The 23,693-nt window shown below is 46.1% G+C and overlaps 1 protein-coding gene across 1 annotated transcript in view; it reads left to right on the top strand.

The window, feature by feature from the left end:
- Nucleotides 1-19,126, top strand: part of LOC310788361 (adenylate cyclase 9) — a gene marked incomplete at both ends in the record, with an annotated part of 61,963 nt that extends 42,837 nt beyond the window's left edge. The window contains 8 exons of the mRNA XM_083649927.1: nucleotides 4,707-4,820; nucleotides 6,839-7,095; nucleotides 7,637-7,739; nucleotides 10,281-10,489; nucleotides 11,699-11,858; nucleotides 16,184-16,326; nucleotides 17,042-17,065; nucleotides 17,851-19,126. Coding sequence (XP_083506053.1) covers nucleotides 4,707-4,820; nucleotides 6,839-7,095; nucleotides 7,637-7,739; nucleotides 10,281-10,489; nucleotides 11,699-11,858; nucleotides 16,184-16,326; nucleotides 17,042-17,065; nucleotides 17,851-19,126 — 2,286 coding nt within the window. The remainder of the gene's footprint in view (nucleotides 1-4,706; nucleotides 4,821-6,838; nucleotides 7,096-7,636; nucleotides 7,740-10,280; nucleotides 10,490-11,698; nucleotides 11,859-16,183; nucleotides 16,327-17,041; nucleotides 17,066-17,850) is intronic.
- Nucleotides 19,127-23,693: the final 4,567 nt, after the last annotated feature.

Here is a 23,693-nt window from a genome sequence, read left to right as displayed (position 1 = left end):
TGCTACAGTACATACAGTACACATTAGCATCTCTGCCAAGGCAGGTGGAGGCACGGGTGTTGAGGGGGAAATGAGGATGGAGGATGGAGAGAGGAGAGAAGAGAGGAGATGGGAACGATGGGGGGGCAGGCGAGTGGAAGGGGTCCGAGGCCCGTTAATGAGGTAGCTCACGCCGGGAGACGGGAAGCCCTTCACAAGCTCTCTGCCTACAACTAATGATACCTGTTTCCAGCTTTTCAGCTCCTGCCTGGCTCACACACGCCCGCACGCACACAGACCAGAGAAAAGACTGGTAAACGTAGAGTAAAAAGTAAAGTAAAAGATACAAATACAATACAGGCTCTGAAATGTAATCAAGTATAAATGTAAAACGTATTCCTACCAGCTGTTTCTGTGCAAAGCTAACTGAACCTCACGTCACGATAAACAGAATTAAGGGCAGTTTAGAGTCCAGCGATTTATGGTCGTTGCAGCCGACCCTGATCACATTCTGTTGTCGGTGATTACGACAAGTGTTTATACTTCCAGCGATGGATATGCCATCGTTGCGATGAACGTTGCGACCATCATCAAGACTTCATCTGGATTCAACTTTGACCCTATCGTTGGCTCCGTTGTCATGACAACCACAATTTGTTTCTCTCCTACTGCAGTTTCTGAAGCCACTAGTTAACGCTAGCTAGTTAGTTGAATTATCAATGGAAGAAGATCACATACATGTATTTGTCGAAAACGTAATGCCTTTTGGCTAACGACCGGGCAGATTATAAAGATGCTGTTATAAAGGCAAATGCCTGGAAAAGCGTACATTCTCAACACAGACGGTAAGTAACGGCTAACACATCGTTAGCATGGATAATCATACAGCATGTTAGCAAGCAGATAGACAGTTTTGTAATGTTGCAATCAAAACGGTAACATTATACCTGTTACCGTTGCAGCTTCTCTGTCCGTCCGGCATTAATTCATGTGAAAATATCACATGCGCCTCTGCGATGCGTTCTCCTATCGCCTAGGTGTTTATACTTTTTACAAGCGACAGCGTCCAAAATCAGCGTCGAGCGACACTGGAATGGACGTCACGTTCAGCGACGCCCGTCGGGCTATGATAAATCGCTGGACTCTAAACTGCCCTTTACTCCACTACATGTGGTGTATGCTGATGGTGTTTAATCTGGGAAATAAAAAGAAATACACTGACAGCCCTTCAAGTCAGTTCTGGTGGAGCATGAAGTCCTTCATCACTTGTGGTAGTGGTAGGGAGCGGACTCGGTTCAGGCGATCTGTCTGCCCCCAGCGCTTGGCTCCGACGCACGTGGGCTCGAGTGCGAGGACATCTCTCTTGGCCTCCAGAAAGACCCCGAGAGCTTCAGAACCCGCCCACACCTTCAGCTGTGCTTGCTCCAAGGTCAGCAGGGCCGTGTTTGCGCCGTGGTCCAGGAGCAGCTGAACGAAGGCTGCGTTGCATCCTTCCCTCAGTGCCGTATGCAGCAGGCGAGAAGCCACGGTCACGGGTCAGAACGCCAGCGGCCTGGAGCAGTCCAGGGGCCGGTTGCACCAACTGGTCTTAACTATGCCTGGTCGTAACTCCTACGTCGGTCTTAGTTAAGACCATGGATTTACGCCTGTTGCACCAACACGGCTTACTCTGGTCTTAACTACGCTGGTCATAGCAATGCGCGTTCATGTGAATTGTCGGGGAATGCCCTCTGATTGGCCCACATGTGCCTCGCGCCGTCACCCACTACTGTATGTGCGTCACTACACCCTCCCTCCTCCCACCCCCCTCCTCCTGTGGAAGCCCCGGGGGAAAATGGCGGCGGCGATTAGTGTCAGGGAGTCTGAATGAAATTGAATGTAACGTTCCCAATTCTATGTATTAAATTCTAAAAGAATTAACGCCAACATTTGGGAAGGCTAAGCCACACAAGTAGTTAGTTATAATCTAACGTCGTGCTTTCAAAGACGGCGAACTGGCGATGTTACGACGATGACGGTCAAAAAGGTCTCCGCGGAGATCTCTGTTACAGGCAGGCTCTACGCCTCCTCCTGACGAGGCGTAGGAGTTACGCCTGGTCTTAGTGAAAATAAGGCTTAAGTCGTCTTGGTGCAACCGGCATAGCTGTAGGTCGTAAAGTTACGACCAACTTAGCTTAAGACCAGTGTAAGACCAGTTGGTGCAACCGGCCCTAGGTGGTTGCGTTCAGCGCTGATGTAGAAAGACCTCTAGAGCAGGGATACTCAACTTGCTTTGCCCAGGGGCCACTTTCGTGAAGTGATAGGAGGCCAGGGGCCAGTTAATAAACAAACAACATACATTTTTTTTTAGGATACAGTCCTTTGAAAGCAAATGCTACAGAAGAATGCTACATATTTCATATAAAGAACACCGGACAAATGACTATGTTAGACAGCTAGTGACCTCCCATGCTGGAGACCAGGAACCTCTATTGTCAATAGTAAAACGTCGCAAACTGGCCTGGTATGGCCATGTCACAAGACACACCTCCCTGTCAAAGACCATCCTGCAGGGGACAGTAGAGGGAAAGCGGAGAAGAGGCAGGCAGAGAAAGTCCTGGATGGACAACATCAAAGAATGGACTGGCCGCAGCTTCCAAACCCTGCTAAGAACAGCTGAAGACCGTGAGCGATGGAGATCCTTGACTGTCCAAGCATCCACCATGACACCCCTACGGCCCTCTAGGCCATGGGATGAGTGAGTGAGTGATACATTTTTCTGTAGCGGATTGTAGGTTTTTGGCGTGTCAGCCGTAGTTTATTCTGACAATGTTGTGCACACCGGATAGTTACTGTAGTTAGGTTAAGTTAGTTAGGTTAAAGGTCCCATTCCGTGCAAAAGCTGTTTTTACTTGTAAATGCATATATACTGCTGTCAGCCCTCCCTGTAATGAGTGGTCACAAGCTCAGAACTGCCACAGTTGGATTTGTCCCTATCCAGCTTCCCCCTGCAGTCTCCTCCAAGCCACACCCCCAAACGCTTCGTTTGCCCAGAGGGGAATTGGGACGTCACGAGCTTCCTCACGCATACTGCGCGGGTCTCTCTCACACAAGTTACCTGCACCATTTTGTCTATAGCCACAAAATTAACACTTCTAGCTGGAGTGACGCCAACTGTACGTGATCCAGCAACTGCAGAGGTGCATTCGGTAAGTCTAGGCATTTTGAGATGTCCTCTTTAGCGTAGTAACCGTTAAGTTAACGATAACTCGCAACCTAGCGTGCTGGTCCACAGACACTAATCTGATTGGCCGCTGGGAGCCTGGGGCGGGCTCTCCCTCAGCGGCCAATGGGAACTGTTAGTTCTGAATATATTATAGAAACAGACCGTTCTTGGGAAGCGACGAGATGAGGAAGTGAGAACTCCGTCACAACAAACGGGGTTGCTATATTTTCGACAAATTAATCCAGAATCATGTTTTATGGACCAGAGACACACGTTTTTAAGAGGTTACAGCTGCACGAATTGGGACCTTTAAGTGCATACATAAGTGCCTGGGTAGCGAGCAGACGGTGGTATTTGTCAATTTAGCTGGAGCTCAGTCAAACTTGATTTCACTGTAGTTTTTATTGTGAATTAGATTCTAATTCACAATGAAAACTTACGTGAAATTATTAGAAAATGGTCGGGGGGCCACTCTGCACCCTGTCACGGGCCGCATCTGGCCCCCGGGCCGCAAGTTGAGTATCACTGCTCTAGAGGGTGTGAAGAGTGTCCATGTCAACAGCGGCACAGAACCTGATGAGTTCCTGTAGTACAGTGATACTCAACTGGCGGCCCCACGGGCGCCCCCTGTGTGGCCCGCGATGGAATTGCAAAAAAAAAAAAAAGCAAGATACCAGCTGAATAAGTGTTAAAATGTTCATGTCATTCTGGCCAATACTCACACTTCTGTTATAGCATTTCAGTCTGGAATATGGAATATCTTTCAATAATCTATGATTTAGCTGCTAAATTATCAAATACCGCCGTCTGCTCGCTATCCAGGCACTTATGTATGTACTTAACCTAACTAACTATCCGGTGTGCACAACATTGTCAGACTAAACTCCGGCTGACACCCCAAAAACCTACAATGTGCAGCACAGTTGACCGGGGTCTCTGCGTATGGGTCGCCTCTTCCGCTGGGGTCGTCCCCAGCTTCCAGTTTATGTGTGTGTGCAAGGCGCTCCTGAAAAAGTGATTATTGCTCTCAGTGAGACTCCCCCCTGTATAAAAAAGGTCAAAACAAAAACGAATGTGTTTTGGCACATCCATAGTCATAGCATAATTATCATGTCTCTCTCTCTCCCCTCTCTTTCTTGCTCTCTCTTTCATAATTGACATTCTGTTCGAAGAGGAGGAGTGGGAGGAAAATACAGACCTTGAGCCCGTCTACCCCTCCTCTTCCTCTCCATCTCCATCTTGTCCAGTTGGCTCTGTCACTGCCGCTGAAGCAGATTGAGGACGGTGTGTCCAGCCAACAAAACGATGACAAATGAGTAGAGGACTTGTCATTGCATGTCTAGTTAGCGTTTGACAGGGTTTGTCTGGCTGCTGTCTCATCACAGCTGATGGCCTGTTTCATCATCTTTCTGTCTCTCCTGCTGTCCCCAGCCTCGCTTCATCTCAACCGTCTATTCGCATTCCCTTGATCTGTTAGCTCTCCCTTTATTTAATATCAATTCTCTCTCTTCTTTGTCTGCAGCCTCCCTGTCCCTCCTGCAGTGTGGTCCCCATGCCAGGGGAGGATCAGGTTCTGGAGGAAGGAACGGTGCAGCAGAACGGCTGCCATGACGACCACAAGAACAATAGCAACAAGGTTAGCCTGCCGTCTTGCAAGCCTGACAGATGGGACTCTTAAACGGTTGACCTCAGGTGGTGATTATTACGTGACAGTGACATCTTTACGTGCTTAAACGCAGTTTGACATTTTCAATTTGAATTAGCCTCCGTACTGTACAACTGCATCTCACTGTTTAGAGAAGAAAGTCCCACCAAGGCAGTTCTGACATTTTGTTTCACTTCCTGGCAGGCTGTAGAGCAGCCATTCCCAAACTTAAAGGAGCACTGCACCGAAAAAACAATGCTCATTTATTTTGAAACATGATCTCACAGTTCACACACCTGAAAACTTTTAGGCATTCATTTACAAGTCAATTTGAGTTCAATTGTTGACCAGTGACGTCAATTGTGCATGAATGACATCACTGGTCCACAACACTGGTCCACAACTTGTTTACAGTTTTTGGATATGTTCAGCATTGTTTTTTGGTGAAGAAAGCTGGGGCCCTCTTTGAAATCTGAAAATGTTCTGGGCCCCCACCCAACCCTTTAATCACAACTCTGATCAACACACAAGACTAAGAGGAATTATTTCCCTATATATTTAGTATTTCATAAACAGGGCATGTGAACGTGGGCATATGGCAATGCATTATAAATTAATAATCCACATACAAGAATTGAGGCAAAATACCCAAAAGCCAGATTGCCAACATTTTCTTCCTCTTCCTCATCAGAAGTATTTGCATGCAGAACACAGATGAGATATTTGTTGAGGTGAACTGATGAGCAACAACAGAAAAAATTCAATTCAGATAGTTTGAGGTGAGAGGTCAAGGGCCCGAACTTGTTTTTCCCCCGCCTGACTTTCGAGCGTCATTTACCCCCCTTACCAACAAGCTAGCATGACATGGTTGGTATGAATGGATGCAGTACGTCTTCTAGTTCCATATGATACCAGAAACCTCTGGCTTCAAAACTGAGCCCACCAAAGGCTCTGAAAGTAACGGGAGAAATTACAAATCGGGAGCACAGCGGGAGAAAGGGTTAAAAATAGGGGGCTTCCCGCGAAAATCGGGAGTGTTGGCAGGTGCGCCACTTCCGGCTCACCTACACTACCTCCACGAACCACCAGTGGGCCACGACCCACCCTTTTGGATTCACTGCTGTAGAGAACCCCATTGGTTACAATGCACAGTGCATCCTACTGCAGATAGTGTATGTATAATAGAGAGCCGCAGTAACGAGTCCGGAAATCATCGATGCTAACAGCCCTGGTTCAACACAGTTTTCGCCTATGGGAGTTTTGAATGGGTTTTTGGCGCGATGCTTCTAATAAGCTCTCTGGGCAACGCTGGCTTAATCAAACGCGAACCAGATGGTAGTAACATCATCTTCACACATGAAGACCACTTTTATGAGTTTTGAAGCTTTTATGTGCCGTTAAAAGGACGGCTAGCTAGCAAAGGGCTAAATGAGACTACACTTTTGAGTCGATGGGGATATATACGTCAATAACGTCACCACTTCAAAGGGCGAACACGGAAATTCTCTTTCCCTCACCTGGTTCAGCCCGTTCAGCCCGGGGTAATCAGTGCACACATCAACAACAGTCCAGGTTGAGTGCTGACGTGACGTGGAAGCCTATGCGACAGTGTGTAGTTCTGGATTAGCTTAGCTGGAGCATTTTACTTCTAGGGCTCGCATTTACGCTTCAAAACTCATGAAAGTGGTCCTCATGTGTGAAGATTATCCCGCTGAACCTTGGTTCGCGTTTGATTAAACTTGCGTTGCCCAGAGACCTTATTTGAAGCATCGCGCCAAAAAACCCATTCAAAAATCCCATAGACAGAAACAGTGTTGAACCAGGAAGTTCGGGACTTCCGCATTCAGCCTACAAAAATACGTCATCCCTGCGGCTCTCTATGTATGTGCAGAATAGGTTCTTTCTCTCTTTTCCCCGCTTGCTTGGGATCAGGATCATTAACTATGCCCTCTTTTTTGGAAATTCAGGTTGAGTTTTCAGGCTCCATCTCTGCCTCTTCTCCGCCCCAGGACCCCTCCGCTCTGAAGTGCCCCCCGGCGGCCCCCGCAGGGCGTGGCCCCCGGGCCCTGAACGGCCTGCTGAGTCCTCGGCTGGAGGCTCTGACCAACAGCCAGACGTCGCTGTGTGAGATGCTGCAGGAGAAGGAGAAGAAGACGTGGAGCGGAGCGGCGCTGGGCATGGACCACTCGGCGCTCATCCCTCTACGCTCCAAGAACTTCCGAGAGAGGAGCGACGCCCACTTTGTGGATGTCATCAAAGAGGACAGGTGACCTGCGTTTGGCTGCTTTTCCCTTGAGGGTGAAGTTTATTCATGAAAGGAACTGTTCAGTCAAAAATGAAAATTGTGTCGTCATCATCTACTCACTCTCATGCCAGTCGAAACACAGGTGACGTTTGTCCATATAACACACAACCTCTCTGTGTCGAGTACAACTCGAGAGAAAACTAGACCTGGACTAACAAGTTCTTTTTTTTTTTGTTGTCATTTTTTTGTTTAAGCCCTCCCATTGTAAGAGAGTAGTAGTAGTAGTAGTAGTAGTGGTAGGTACTTTGTTGTCCCCGTGGGGAAATGGATTTTCGGTCAAATTAATTTCATTTCATGGCGTTGCACATAAAAAAACAGATATACATGACAACAAATCACAACACCAGATTATCGCAGTATTGCACAGTTCCTGTACTAGTACTAGACAGTCCCTTAATTATAAACGAACCTATAGCCACAGTATTACACGATCCCTTAGTTATATCAATGGAAACACAGTACATTATATCATGATATAAGAGTGTGTATGTGTCTCTGACAGTCTGATGAAGGATTATTTCTGCAAGCCCCCCATCAACAAGCTGAGCCACACCTTCCTGGAGAAGAGCTTGGAGTCTGCCTACCGGACAAGCTACCAGGAAGAGGTGTGTGTGTGTGTCTACAGATACAAGTGTGCATATGTGCCTGTGTGTGGGTGGGCATGTATGTATGGGGTATGTATGTATGTCCGTCCAGTTCTGTTTATATCCCCTTATTATAACACAAGCATGTCTCAAAGGGCTTTCCATAGCATCATCACAGTACTACATATCTACACAGGTTACATACATCATATACATACTATATTATATACAAAGACATTTTGATTACCGTACACTACTACACAAACACAGCATGTCTTTGGACTGTGGGAGGAAACCCACACAAACATGCAAACTCCACATAGAAAGGCCCGGGTGGAGATTTGAACTCACAACCTTCTTCAGTGCTAACCACCGTACCATCTGTCTGTCTGTCTGTCTGTCTGTCTGTCTGTCTGTCTGTCTGTCTGTCTGTCTGTCTGTCTGTCTGTCTGTCTGTCTGTCTGTCTCTCTGTCTGTCTTTCTGTCTGTCTGTCTGTCTGTCTGTCTGTCTGTCTGTCTGTCTGTCTCTCTGTCTGTCTGCCTGTCTGTCTGTCTGCCTGTCTGTCTGTCTGTCTGTCTGTCTGCCTGTCTGTCTGTCTGTCTGTCTGTCTGTCTGTCTCTCTGTCTGTCTGTCTGCCTGTCTGTCTGTCTGCCTGTCTGTCTGTCTGTCTCTCTGTCTGTCTGTCTGTCTGTCTGTCTGTCTGTCTGTCTGTCTGTCTGTCTCTCTGTCTGTCTGTCTGTCTGTCTGTCTGTCTTTCTGTCTTTCTTTCTGTCTGTCTGTCTGTCTGTCTGTCTGTCTTTCTTTCTTTCTTTCTTTCTTTCTTTCTTTCTTTCTTTCTTTCTTTCTTTCTTTCTTTCTTTCTTTCTTTCTTTCTTTCTTTCTTTCTGTCTTTCTGTCTTCCTTGTGTGGGAAGCCTGTAAAACACTGTGCTATGACCAGACCAGGGCAGGACTGCGGCAAAGAGAAATCACTGCAGGACCTCACAGGCAGTGTTGTGTTAGCTTGTAATGTCCTCTGCTGGTGCAGCCTCAGAAGTGCATGTTCAATCTCACAACTCCAACTGTTGCTACACTGTGAAGTCTTCCTGTCTGCGTCAGAACTGCACTAGATAGATTGATTCAGCAGAGAGTTTGTTAATTCATTTGTTGTATAGGGTTTCTTAATTAATTTCAAGTTGATCCAGAAGGAATCTGTGCTGAGCGCTAGGCAAAGAACATAAGCATTCTGAGCTGAAGCTCACAACGGCTTTTTTCCCTGTCAACGTTTGTCTCGTTCATATCGGTCGTGATAGGAAACATCAGAGAGGCAGGTGTATCTATGGTCAGGCCTAATGAGTGAAACGCATTGAGAAAAGGTACTGAGGAGGGACTCCACTCCTGGACCTGCTTCAGCTGTGTGAGAGCCTGACGATGGCCGACCAACATGTCTGACATGTCATGTCAGAAATTCATCCGAGCGTCCGACGGCCACTCGGGAGCAGTTAATTGCTCGTCGCTGCCCCCTGTACTCTGCACGGCAAACGACACCCGAAGGAGCTGAAATTCAGCCCAACTCTAAAATGAGTCGTGCGGCTCACAAATCGGGTCAGAAATGGGCTCAATTCGTACAGTGTATGCCCGGATTTAGGGGTTAATTAATTGATTTGTTCGTTCGTTCGTTCATTCATTCATTCATTTGGTTATTTTACACCTTTATTCCTACAGTATGCAGGTTCATGGGAGGCTGGGGCCTATCCCAGCATGCATTGGATCATCTTTTAGGCAGGGAAACACTCTGGACAGATCATCAGTCCATAGCAGATATAGAGAGACCCTGTACTATTTGAGAAATAACATACTGTATATGTCCTGCCTCCTAAAATAAAATCCATCAGTGGTAGTGCTGTTGCCTCACAGCAAGAAGGTCCTGCGTTCGATTCCCACCTGGCGCAGAGGGCGTGTCCCCCCATGTCTTCAGTGCCCATGCCCAGGTGGGTTATCTCGTCAAATGGGCCTCTCTGTGTGGAGTTTGCATGTTCTCCCCGTGCTCCACCTGGGGGTTTCCTCCATATATACTGTATGAACCCCTCATTAAAACATGCAAGAAGATCGCCGCTTGACCAGCGATGAGGACACAAGGTGGTCCCCGGGCGCTGTACACTGCTCCTGACTGCCCCTCAGAGGAAAGGACATGCCATGTCTGGGTTAAACAAGCAGAGACTGTATTTCAACAGCCACCGTCAGCATGGGTTGTGGTTGTCTTTGTGACAAATAAAGATGGGTTCTGTCCATCTGGTTGTTGTTGTTGTGCCTTTTCATATTCCCGTGTCCATTTTGACTTTTTCCCCCATCCACTGCCTTATTTATCCTCTGCTTCTCTCTCTCTCTCTCTCTCTCTCTCTCTCTCTCTCGCTCTCTCTCTCTGTCCCTCTCTCTGTCCCTCTCTGTCTCTCTGTCCCTCTCTGTCCCTCTCTGTCTCTCTCTCTCTCTCTGTCCCTCTCTGTCTCTCTCTCTGTTCCTCTCTGTCTCTCTCTCTCTCTCTCTCACACTCTCTCTCTCTCTCTCTCTCTCTCTCTCTCTCAGGTGGAGACCCAGGCAGCGGTGCAGACCTTTGCCAGCCCAACATTCAGCTCTTTCCTGGACATGCTGCTGTGCTGTGCGGTCTTCCTGGCTCTCTCCCTGGCCTGCTTCCTCCGGCCGCTGCTCACCCAGCAGAGTCCGTCCACACCGGCTGTCATCGTGACTGCCGGCGCCGCCCTGCTGGAGGCACTGGCTCTGCTGTTGGCGATACGGTGAGACACATGGGGGGGACGGAGGAGTTGAGAGGCATGTGGTTTGCTTGTGGGAACTGTGACTGCCACACCTTTACCATCATGAAGAAGTCAGAAAACCGCATTTTGCTAACTTGTTTATGCAGATGAGAACATCAGGTTATGACTGGCAGTTGACATGATTATCACATAGGCTTGTATGTTGTACTTGTTCATGAGTATGTGCTTTCTGCTGTGATGCATTTTAATTTGAAATGCTAAAGAGGAAGTAGGAGAGTGGCTGGGCAGTCCAGTTGAAGAGCCTTGAGTGGGTCTCACTCTAGCAGGCTGTACTTTTTACTAAATTCACACATTTTAAAACTCTGACAGTTCACACAACTTTAACACTACATACATAATTATACATGGGACCCTTTAGCTTCTACTCTCACTCAGAATTTATAAGCGATGTATAGTTTTTGAGATATTAACGTTTGTTTGTCACTTATCAGCTATATTTCATACTAGTTCACTGCTGCAGTGGCACCCGGAAGTGATTTTGTTGTTGTTGTGATGTCACGCTGATTCGTCCTCTCCACCTTATTTTTTAATGCCCCGCTGTAAAAAGATTATGGGTGCAAGGTCCGCTCTAGAACGTGACTGAAACTGACCTTCCACAATATAGCAGCTGGTTGTTAACATTACTTGTTGTTGGCAGAGGGTCTGCGGCGCTGGTACTCGGCGCATTTCCTCGTCAAACTCCGACGGTGAAAAAAGTCTGCATGTCACAAAGGAATAACACTCATTTGATGACTTATTTGAGGGAATGTAATTATGTTATCCATCACATCCATTAACCTGTTGCTCTTTGAAAAAGTCGGGATATTTATCTTGGCTGTTTGGCCAAGCTGGACGTGATTGGCTCCCTTCGCCTGCAACTTTGAAACATCGTTTACAGACGGGCTATGTTGTGTCTGTGTCAGCAACGTAACGGGGGGAGGGGGCTGGGAGGATTACACCGGAAGAAGCGCCCATATTTCACGTCAGGCATCATGGCAGCTAGGAATAAGGTGGACAGAGATGGGTGGTCTTGTTTACTGACCCTTGGTTAGCAAAGGTGGAAGTTTTGCAAACACATACTCAGGTTTTGACATGCCTACATTTCAGGGTGTGGTCAAGCTGGGGTCAATATCAGAATGTAATCCGATATTTGAACTGTGCATGCTTCCTCTCCTCCTCCTCCCCCTCCAGCATGGCCTTCTACCTGGACAGTGTGCTGAGTTGCACCCGGCGCCTGATGAGAGCCATCTCAGGCTGGGTGCCACGTCATCTCCTAGGAGCCGTCCTGGTGTCACTGCCCGCTGTGGCTGTCTTCTCCCATGTCACCTGTGACATGCATCTCTCCATCCAGGTGGACTGCTGTTACTTTCATAGGTGGAAGATATCCCATTCTCAGTTGTCTCTGTAGTCTGGGATGGATCATGAAGATTTTTGGATCCCGGCAGTGTTGTTTGACTGCTGTCTCTGCAGCATCTGGATTGGCCCCCAGTCATATCGTGCACCAGGGGTGAAAGTGGTTTGAATTTCTTGCAGGAACTATAGGCTACTACCCCAACCTTCATCGTTTCATATTGTTCTCCTCCCACCCCCATCGCCTGTTCTTTCTTCTGAGGAGGGACCTGCTGCTTCTTGTTGAGTCTCCTCTTCCTCCCTCTGGCCCTCAACTGTTTTAATTAAATTAGAATAACATTTACAACTAAATTCATCAACAGTCAAACAGATTATTAGTCAAATAAAATATCTCAAAATGTATCCTACAATGTGTAGGATACATAAAAAATGTTGTACTGTATGCACACAGACTGTGTTCTGAGTAAGCCACTGTCTAGTTTGCTAGTAAGCTAACTTCATGTCCATTCTCTGGTCTAAATTAGCATCATCACCTGTATTTGCATCTGAGGGTGGGTTTTCATTTTGCAGAGGCCCTCACTTTGCTCTCTTCTTCTAACTTTAGCCATATTATCTGCTTCTTTATCTCTCTCCTTCCTCTTAAACATTTGAGTTATTGTTCGTTGCATGTTTCTGCTCCTTTTGTTCTGAAAACAATGGCAAACATGTTGGGCTCGTTTATTATCGATCCTTGCCCGCTGCCCGGTGCAAATTGCATTAATAAAATAGGTGCATTTGGTCGCAAAATGTCCGGGAACAATAAATCAAACGCACCTTTATACAACAGTTAGTTCCGGCCGAGTAATTTGATTGGACAAGAGTTGCCTACCGCCATCCATTTCACGTTAACAGCGCTGCACTTCACTGTGTGTATCACTCCATGTCATGTCACTCCAAATCACCATGTAGGTAGACTGGGGAGTACTGAGCAAGAATCTGGTAGAGTTTGCAGGAAACAAATTGATTTGCAGTTTTCATGGCCTTTTGAAAATCAGCCAATGTGTCATATTATGCGTAATGTATATGACTTTGACATTGGATTATTCCAAAATGCTGCAGTAAAACCACTTGAAAATCACCAGGTAGGTAGACTGGGGAGTACTGAGCAAGAATCTGGTGGAGTTTGCAGGAAACAAATTGATTTGAAGTTTTCATGGCCTTTTGATAATCAGTCTATGTCAGATTATGCATAATGTAGCTATATGACTTTGTCATTGGATTATTCCAAAATGCTGCAGTAAAACCACTTGAAAATCACCATGTAGGTAGACTGGGGAGTACTGAGCAAGAATCTGGTAGAGTTTGCAGGAAACAAATTGATTTGAAGTTTTCATGGCCTTTTGAAAATCAGCCTATGTAAAGAGGGCTATAGAGGGTATGCACACCCACTGGAAGACGCCCCCTCAATCAGGAATGAGTGTCAAATTGAGTGTCAAATTCCTCCCTGAGCAGCAGGTGTCAGTTATCTAGGCTGATTACTGCATTCAAGCTCAGTCTTGCTGTGACTCAGTGGGCGTGACCCCACAGTGACTTCTGCCTCTGTGACATCACGTGCATACCCTCTATTATAGCGCCACCATGAGGTCAGTCTGACATAGATCCATACCTAAATGTAATGCCTTCTTCCTTTGTCCATGCTTCACCCTTCCACCAAGTTTCATGAAAATGTGCATATTAGTTTTTGTCTAATTCAAATAAACAGACATACAGACAGACAAATGGCACCACAAACAACCTCATTGACAGTTAATTATTAAAAATGTTGTCTTGAAGAACAATAAAGTAGCCTTAATGACAGATGTATGCATTTCAACAGGGGAAAGTGATAAGAAAAACATTATCTGTGCTGTTTACAACAATCTCTGTCGCCATTAGTAGCCTTTTCTGGGTGTACGAGGCGTACCTGAAGGCACCATGAGGGGCTCACCCACTCTTTACCGTGCAGAGCGAAGTAGACGCTCAATGGATTTGCAGATAGCGCGACTACGCTTCCTCAAAGTGCGGATGGCGTGACCGCAGTCATTTCACTGCGCCTCCTCCAGCCTGCTGTTACTCGCCCCACAATTGCCACAAAGTAAACCCATGCCTTGCGGCACATCGCTGCCTCAGTGGTTGGAAATATTACCGTTTCTGCTTGCTTGCTTGCTTGCTTGGGAACTACACTCGTGCAATCCTGGTGGAACTGTTTGGCGGAGCGGAGGCAAGCCGCAAGCGAGACTAGACTAGACACAGCCCAGTGCAGGAGCTGCGTGCTGGAAGCGCAAATCAGCCTACACAGCGCGGATTAAAAACCACTGACAGCCAGGTCTAAAACACGGAACAATTTAGAAGCAATTTATGAGAGAGACTGTTGTTTATTAGTAATGACATAACGTCAGCCATGCATTTCCTTGTTGGAAATTATGGATCGACTGCACTCTGCAGCAATCGGATTTTGATTGACAGGCATGTCTTCCCCCAACGGCGTTCAGGCACCAAAAGTCTTACCGGAACTGCGCACCGGACGGTTCCGGCCCACTTTCACCAGTGTCGTGCACTGGGGAGGAGAGTGTTGCTCTAGCCCAGTGGTGCCCAATTTGGGGCCCGCGGGCCAAGTTTTTTTTTGGCCCGCCACGGATTTGGGGGTAAAAAAAAAATAATAATAATAATTTGCAGGCCAGGCCACCGGGCAGTTGCCCGACGTGCCCGATTATGCAGTCATTATTACGCCTGAATGGAGATGTCGGGACTCTTCTATCTACGATTAATGTTAATTTTGTGCTGCTGGTATTCTCTCTCCCCGACTCTATCACACGGGTGTGAGGCATTGCTATCTGAGGATTGATTGCTCCTGATTGGTTGGCTGAATCACCTGGTTGGGGGGTGAGCTCTGATATTTGATCCCTCCCCAGTCACTGGCTTTACACCAGCTCAGCAAGATGGACAGATCATCATCACGGCAGTGGCACACTGACAAAAGAAAGTTTAGGACGGAGTGGCAAGACGAGTATTTTTTTACCGAAGTAAATTCAACAGCGGTTTGTCTCATTTGCAGACAGAGAGTGGCTGTTTTGAAAGAGTACAATATACGTCGCCACTACGAAACTGATTTTCAAAGTACCTTGAGGATTTTTCAAGTTGTGAATTAAGTCAAATTTCTCTCTTGATTACAAAGGTGGAAAATACAACTGTTTTTAACTGGGTGTTTACTGATTAAATGTTTAAGCTCCCCACAAATGCAGATGTTTTTTTTTATATATATAACCAATTGCAAATTATTACAATTACCAAACAGATAAAAAGTAGATTATGATATTGAAATGTTATTTTAGATTTAGAATGTAAATTTTCTATAAAACACAATACATTTTAATGTAATTCCACAACGTTTATTTTTGGCCCTCGGCCCTCCACCCAGATTGAGTTTTGGCCCTTCATGGGAAATAATTTGGGCACCCCTGCTCTAGCCTGACCTGTAAAGCATGGCTCTCCCTAAAAACATGACATTTCATGGCACGGTGGCTCAGTGGTTAGCACTGTTGCCTCACAGCAAGAAGGTCCTAGGTTCAAACCCCGGTCCGTCCCAGGTCCTTTCTGTGTTGAGTTTGCATGTTCTCCCCATGTTCGTGTGGGTTTCCTCCAGGTGCTCTGGTTTCCTCCCACCACCAAAAGACATGTATGTTAGGGTTAATACTCCTGTCAGTGCCCGTGACCAAGGAGTTGGTCCCCGGGTGCTGCACTGCACTGCTCCTAGTTCTAGGAAGGTTCCTAGTAGAGGATGGATCAAATGCAGGGGATGGATTACCCCATGGGCATATATAAAGGATAGCTTAACTTAACTTAATTTATGCCTTACGTCCTGTATCACACAGTGTTTTGTGTGTCTGATGTGCTTTCTCGTCTGCTCGTTTTGGCTCGTCTCGTCACTTTTTCATGACTTTTACGACAGCCTTGACCGTAAGCTTGCTCTAACAATAGCCTCAGTGACCTCATGACGCCTCAACCCTACCACCTCCTCTGCCTTAAAACCAGAGCACGGGTTGAGACGGTCCTGAGCTCGCCGAAGCGCGCAACGCTACGTCCTACAAAACTGCGCCGATCCGGGTGAAATGCCATATTTTTAGCGAGTCCCTGTAAAGCACGCTAAATGTAAGGCTACCAGGCTAGGATCATTTCCATTCCTGACTACATTAGAACTTTTGTCTGTTAGTTGTATGTTAAATACAGCTAATAATCAGCGTTATGTATGTAATAGTCCCGGGCTCTTTTGATTAATGGCGGTTGCTCTGTGCCCTGTCTGTTCCCCAGTTCACCATGTTCACCTGCTGCGCTGTCATCATAGCCATCATCCAGTACTGTAACTTCTGCCAGCTCTGCTACTGGATGCGTTCGGCTCTGGCCACTTTGGTGGGACTGGCGATGCTGGCCTTGCTCTTCAGCCCCCCCTGCAGGTACTACACACTTACGTATGCGTGAATGGCTGAATGTAGGTGTAAACTAAGCATATTGTAAATGCAGTCCATTTACCATTTTACTATGTACTGAAGAGGTTGCAACCTAAGGGAATAACAGGCCTCATGTACACATATCATTTCATACATCCCTTATTATATCCAGATAATCTCCAGATATGATTTATCCACCTTCCATATGCGTTTCTGTTAGTCAGGTAGAAATTCAATTGCATCTCTCTCTGCTTTCCTGTGATGTATGTAAATGTGGATTATGTGGAGCTGGCAGGCGCGGCGACACAGAAATCCAGATTTTGTATGCATTTCATTTCTACATATTCTTCAAGTTAGACAGCAGGCTCTACTTTACTCAGATGATAGAGAAAACACTTGCAGAGAATATGCGCACAGAAACGGACCCCTTGTGCAGACATTTTGGAGACATTGGGGAATTGCAACTTTGATGGCAAAGTAGTGAAGTTAAATAAAAATGTGAGGATACAAATCTCCAATGCATCATGGTTGTTGAAATTGTTGATATTGCTTTAAAATGTCTAATGAACAATATTGTAAAGACTTCATGACATTGGTTTTGTTTACTGGAATAAAACAAATTGTGCATGATCAGATGAGCAGTATCTTTAGCTCCACTTAGATTCATTGATTCTTGCTGCCTGACTGTGTTTTGTCTCCTCTTGTGTTTTGTCTCCTCTAGTGTTGCCAACGCTCTGTTTTTCTGGTGAGTACAGTGAGAATCCATCACAGTATTGTATATGTTCAGTGGCACCTGGCTTGCTTTGCTAGCACCATTATCCCGCTGTATATCTGGTCACACCTTGATAATACCTGTGCACAGATCACATGGTAGCGTTGTAGACAGCACAGCAGCTTTTTCTCATTTCACTTTCACTGTGAAGTAGTCATGCATCACTGACCAATCAGTTGTCCTCTTTTTGATAGACAGCTGCTGGTAACCACTCATGTGAACTGCCTGCATGATGTGCAGTTGAAATGTTGGCAAAGTGCATGTAACTTACACCAAGAGAGTATCAGCTGTACACACGTCTTGTTTTGACATGCAAAACTCAGAAGCATAAATCATCAATAACATTTCCTCCATCTTCTTCATGTCTTCCCTTCCCTTCTTACAATTTATTTTCTCAATTTTTCTCAAAATTCTTGTTCTTGTCCAATTTTTCCTGCTGTCCCAGTCACTGCTTCACCCCCTCTGCCAATCTGGCGAGAGAGTTGTAGACTAGCAGACGCTTCCTCCGATACATGTGCAGTCGCCATCCACTGCAGTTTCACCGGCGCCTGGGAGGATCACGCTGTTTCGCCCCAGTTTCCCTCCCCTCCGAACAGGCGCCCCCGAGTGATGAGAGGAGGCACTGATGCAGCGACTAGGACACATACCCTTAATCAGGCGTGAGGGCTCGAAACCTGCGACCCTCATGTTGGCAGGCAGGGTACCTACTGCTGCACTACCCGGACGCCCTGAAATTCCTTTTTCTGTCTCTCTTCCAGGTCAGAGGACCAGACCGATAACAGCTCCATGAGTGTGATTGACAGCCCAGGAGACCCAGAGCTAGAGGCCGACCCCCGGGACCTGTTGGCCCCTGAGGCGTGCGTGGCCTTCTTCCTGCTTCTCCTCCTCGTCTGGTTCCTTAACCGGGAGTTTGAGGTCAGTTACCGCCTGCATTACCACGGCAACGTGGAGGCCGACCAGCACCGCATCAAGATCCAGAACATGAGGGACCAGGCCGACTGGCTGCTCCGCAACATCATCCCCATCCACGTGGCCGAGCAGCTGAAGGTCACCCAGAGCTACTCCAAGAACCACGACAATGTGGGCGTGATCTTCGCCAGTATTGTTAACTTCAGTGAGTTCTACGAAGAAAGCTACGAGGGCGGCAAAGAGTGCTACCGCGTCCTCAATGAGCTAATCGGCGACTTCGATGAGCTGCTACGGAAGCCCGCCTTCACCAACATCGAAAAGATCAAAACCATCGGTGCCACGTACATGGCGGCTGCAGGACTCAATGCGCAGCAGTGTGCAGACGCGGCCCACCCTCAAGCCCACCTCCGTGCGCTGTTCGACTTTTCCCTGGAAATGATGCACGTGGTGGACGACTTCAACAAGAACATGCTGGGCTTCGGCTTCAAGCTTCGCATCGGATTCAACCACGGCCCTCTGACGGCGGGCGTGATCGGCACCACCAAGCTACTCTACGACATCTGGGGCGACACGGTCAACATTGCCAGTCGCATGGATACCACCGGCGTGGAGTGCCGTGTCCAGGTCAGCGAGGAGAGCTACTGTGTGCTCAGCAGCATGGAGTACGAGTTTGACTACCGCGGCACCGTTAATGTCAAGGGCAAAGGTCAGATGAAGACCTTCCTGTACCCTAAGAGCAGTGACAGTGGCCCTGTGCCGCAGTACCAACTCTCCGTCTCGCCCGAGATCCGGGCGCAGGTGGACGGCAGCATCGGCCGCTCGCCCACTGATGAAATCGCCAGCATGGTGCCCGCAAGCAGCGTGACTGCGAGCAGCACCATTACTGCCAGCAGACGTCCCTCTACCGAGACTTCTCATGCCAGGCGCTCCTCGTCTCATGCTGGCCTGACATCTCTGCCTGTTACCAATCTAGAAGGACCTCCTCCCTCTACGAATAACAAACAGCTCATCATCTCTCCCTCTGTCCAGCCAAATGCCACCCCAAATTCCACAGCGGACTCCCAGAAAGATGTAGAGAAGGAGGCTGATTATGACAGTAACATAGGAGAGATAACCAAACTTTAAAAACGAGGCTGATTATGACAGTAACGTAGGAGAGCTAACCAAACTTTAAGAACTTTTCTACAATGGCACTTTTCTTATTAATACTCCGCCCTTTAAGCTAAGTCTCTTTTTCCTGCCTGTTGGCATTTCTGGAGTTCGCTGTGCGTTTGGTCCACGCTCAGATAGCAACAGAGCCAGAGGGCTTGTGTTCTGCATCAGCCAGCCAGCAGGTTGTCTTTGGTCTTAAGCTGATGGCCTGATTGGCTGATATTATCAGGGGAGGGTGCTGATTGGCTGATATTATCAGGGGAGGGTGCTGTATGGACAGCAGAGAAGATGCGATGGCCAATTCTGAAGGTTCTCTTACTTGCTACAGATCCCATCGTCTCCCATTAACCTACTTGATTATCAGTAACCCCTTTAATCTCGATTTGTTGAATTTTGTTTTGCCTTTTGTATTTTATATGTCTTTTAAGTGCCTTTAGAATAGAATAATGTGTAGACTACGCCTTTTTGGGAGTAAGAAATCTAAAAAGAAAAAACAGTGCAATTTTTGGAAGAAAATGCTTTGCTTTTGTTACAAGTTTACTTTTTTTTAGTCTGTCATGTTTTTGCAGTGTTATTTTGCAGTGTTATTTCTGCCTTTTATCAAAGATGAAGAGCTCAACAAGATGACCTTATAGTGCTACAATTGGGAGGGAATCAAAGAGGAAATACGACAGGTGGTCTAAGAATAGAGTATTAGTACAATCTGCATTGAAATGCTGCAGAGGACATTTACAAGTTCTTCAATACGGGCAGAGGAGGCTGTTTGTATGAATGTGTGTATGTGTGTGTGTGTGTGTGTGTATGTGTGTGTGTGTGTGTGTGTGTGTGTGTGTGTGTGTGTGTGCGCGCGCATGTGGTGATAGAAGCGGTCCAGAGTTTCCTGCAGAGACGTGCCTATGAGTTCTGCCATAGAGTTGATGAAACTGCAGGATGACTGATAAAAAGTTGTGGAGCACAATGGAGAAGAAGAAAAAAAACAAGTCCCTCCTGCTGATGTGGCAGCTCTTTCTCCGGTTTTGGTTTACATCTTCGTATAGCCTCAGTCCCCAAGCATGACGGCCTCAGCTAGACTTTTAGCAGCCAGCATGCTAGCAGCAACAGCATTTTAGATGAGGCTAACTGTTAGCGTCAAAGGCTAGTACAGTGTATGTGTCCTCCTCCGTGATCCAGGTTAATGCTCCTTTGGGAACTCAAACTGTGTTTTAGTGTCGATGGGTATTTCAGTGGATCCTACTAGGCAACCTTTAGGGCAACTTTAGCTGTGATATTATATCAATTAGAGGAAGCAACTGTCTAGATGGCTACAGGGTAGGCTACGCACTATGTGTTACATGTAGTAGGTGGGATAATCAAAAGGGAATGTCACAAATCGAATCAAAAGAAAACTTGTTTCATTGTATTTTATTATGACACAAAACTTGAACTGTTACGTGAATCTCCCCACTCTTATGTCTTTAAGAAAAAAACAATTGATGCAAACAGATTGCATCAGCTTCTTTGTATTTACAGTGTTATGAAGTGTCGCTGCAAACAGTGCAAATAATTCATTCCATATGATCGGTGTTTTACTCGTATTCTTTTTTGGGGTCCCATTTTCTTACAAATTGTACTTGGCCAATTCCCCCCGCTGTCCCGGTCATTGCTCCACCCCCTCTGCCGATCTGCGGAGAACCGTAGACTAACACATGCTTCCTCTGATACATGTGCAGTTGCCAGCCGCTTCTTTTCACCTGACTGTGAGGAGTTTCCCCGGCAGGACGTAGCGCACGGGAGGCTCACACTATTCCCGCCAGTTCCCCTCCCCACCGAACAGACGCCCCGATCGACCAGAGGAGGCACTAGTGCAGCGACCGGGACACATACCCCACCAACTTCCCACCCGCAGACACGGCCAATTGTGTCTGTAGGATCGTCTGACCAAGCCGGAGGTACCGCTGCCGGGAATTGAACCCAGCACTACCCAGACGCCCGGTGTTGTTTTACTCTTTATCTCTTCATTGATTATACTGTTGTGTCATTAGTTATTGAGGAAATACTGTTGATTAAACTGTACATGTCCCATCATAGCTTCTGACCTCTCCCTCCCTCCCTCTCTCCCTCCCTCCCTCTCTCTCCCTCTCGCCCTCTCTCCCTCCCTCTCTCTTTATCTCTCTCTGTTACTCTTTTTCTCAGCAAAAAGGGTTGTGTGCTCAGAGGCAAGCAACACAAATTGCACTAACATGAATTCCGCTTATAGTGTCTTATTTTTGACGTTTAAGTCTCAAGCTCATATAATTTTTGAATATTGATCATCTCATAATCAATGCTCTCTAGGTAATAAAAGAAACCAAAAGAGGTGGAACAAAACACGGAGCCATTTGCCTTCTTTTTGACGATTTAATTCAACAGCAGCACTTAACATGTGTTCTTAGTAGTCAAGCTAGTTTGTTTTACGCTGGTTTCTTTGCGTGGAGTTACAGTAGCTTGTGCCTTTTAGCTTCCAACTGAACCTTCCCGACGTGACGTCCTCTCGATTGTCAGCTCTACGTTTTTGCATTTCTCGAGAGCGTGTGCTACGTAGAGAGCATGTGCTACGTAGAGAGCGTGCGCTACGTAGGCAGGAGAATGTTTCGGTTTGCTTTGTGAATTATTAGGATTCATTTAGATGACGTCTCGCTATGAGTTTGAACAAGAGTTCATGCTCCCACACCTTTGAGCAGTGCCTTTTCTTAACACGCTCAATTCAAAGTAATCTGTTTAAAATCTGTTTTAAATGCAATAATACACATCATTGGATTCAAAGGGAAAAATGACCTTTATGCGTTTGAGCACACAACCCTTACAACAGCACCACATTCTATACACTATACTACAATAAAGGGATGCTTAGAATAATCAGTGTTGCTTTTTTTTTTACTTTTTTTTATCAGAGGATAAGTACTTAGTAGAGGTTATGATGACACTTGAGTGCCAGGTAATGTGTATAAGCTATGTTTTTTTCCCTTGGTCATTTTGATAAGGTGACCATCTGATATATTTTCTTTCTTTGCTGGATTACTGTATTTGGTACAAACAGGAACAAAGGGAAATGAGTGTGTGAACTCACAGATTTGACAGAGACCAGGCTTTGTCCCTTTGACATAGCTTTGTTTGAGTTTTTTGGAGTATCACCCTGCCTTCTCTGCAAACGCGGGTTCTGTCAATGGGTTAGAGTTGAGATGTAAGTGACATTCTGAACTAGCAGAATGGCACATTGGGGATATTTTGATGCCAAAGAGTGTCATGAATTTTCACTCGCAGCCATCTCTTGGATTTTGAACGTCTCATCTCCTTCTCGATTTGCCGGTTCTGTTGTGCACATTTAAGATGAATCATTTCTATACTCAGTGTTAAAAGTATACATTTGCACAAATCACTCACTTTTTATGTACATTATTATGCCTTTATATTGTATAGTGTGAACATTTTCTATTATTTATACATGTGCATGATTATTAAATATGATAAGGAACTGGGTCGTTATAATAATGTTGGAATACTACTTGTGTGTTCTGTTTGCCTGCATGTGTGTAAAGGTGTGTGTGTGTTGTGAAACTGTGACGGTGTGTGTTTTGGAGTCGGGATGTGAGCTGGACATTTGAGTCAAATTCATCAACAACCATCTCAGAAAATATGACAGTCACGCCTGGGGGTTTGATTGAATTGGTCCCATGAAGACAAACACAGTAGATTTCTGTGGGTAGGCGTCTCAGTAGCCTGCTATAGCCAAGTTCTAATGAATTGTTGCTGTCTTTGGGATTGTTTTTGTATATAGTAGTAAGTACGCTAAGAGGTATGCAAATGAAGGTTACAAATTTAATAAAGTCAGTTGCTGGGAAATGTTGTCCTGTTGAATTTGTAGCGTGGATTATGTATTTACACCTCAGGGTAGCCAGCACTCACCCAGAAGAAATGACGAGGATTCTTTTTTACATCTTCGGAAGATTCCATTTGTTTAAAGTGTGATTGATCAAAAATATGAGAAAATGTTTGAAATGTGACAGAGCTTATCCATGAACATCAAACAGCACTCGGCTACAGCAACACAGGTCTATTCTCATACTTCTGTTTCAATGTGTTTATAATGGAAGAAGGCTCAGAAGTATGAATGAAATGTATGTATGAAATACCTCAAAGGAAAAAAATCACTCTAATATTGCGAGTCCTATGTGTACTACTCATATATTGTCTAGGGTGCTATAAAATCATCGGGGCTGTATGACTTGTTGCTGTGATATTGTAGGTTATATGATAGTCCTAAATGATATTTGTATATTATCCTCCTCCTAAAATTATATTATTATCCACCTAAAAATGCATTTATTTTTCTCAGGGGAGTGTTTCATACATACATTTGTGAGTAAACGTGTGTGTACTAGGCCTATAGCAAAGTTTGAATGAAGTCTTACACCCTCTCATAGAGAACATGGGACAGCCTATATTTTTGGGGTTATTCCACCCCTAGAGAGATACATCTAACTGCAGACCCGCAGAGCCAGCTGGCTACGCCTCTTGACACGGT

Source organism: Poromitra crassiceps, assembly GCF_964638095.1.
Source record: "Poromitra crassiceps genome assembly, chromosome: 13".
NCBI classification, from domain to species: domain Eukaryota; kingdom Metazoa; phylum Chordata; class Actinopteri; order Beryciformes; family Melamphaidae; genus Poromitra; species Poromitra crassiceps.
The sequence above is the reverse complement of the archived record's forward strand: the minus strand, read 5'-3'. Positions and strand labels throughout refer to the sequence as shown.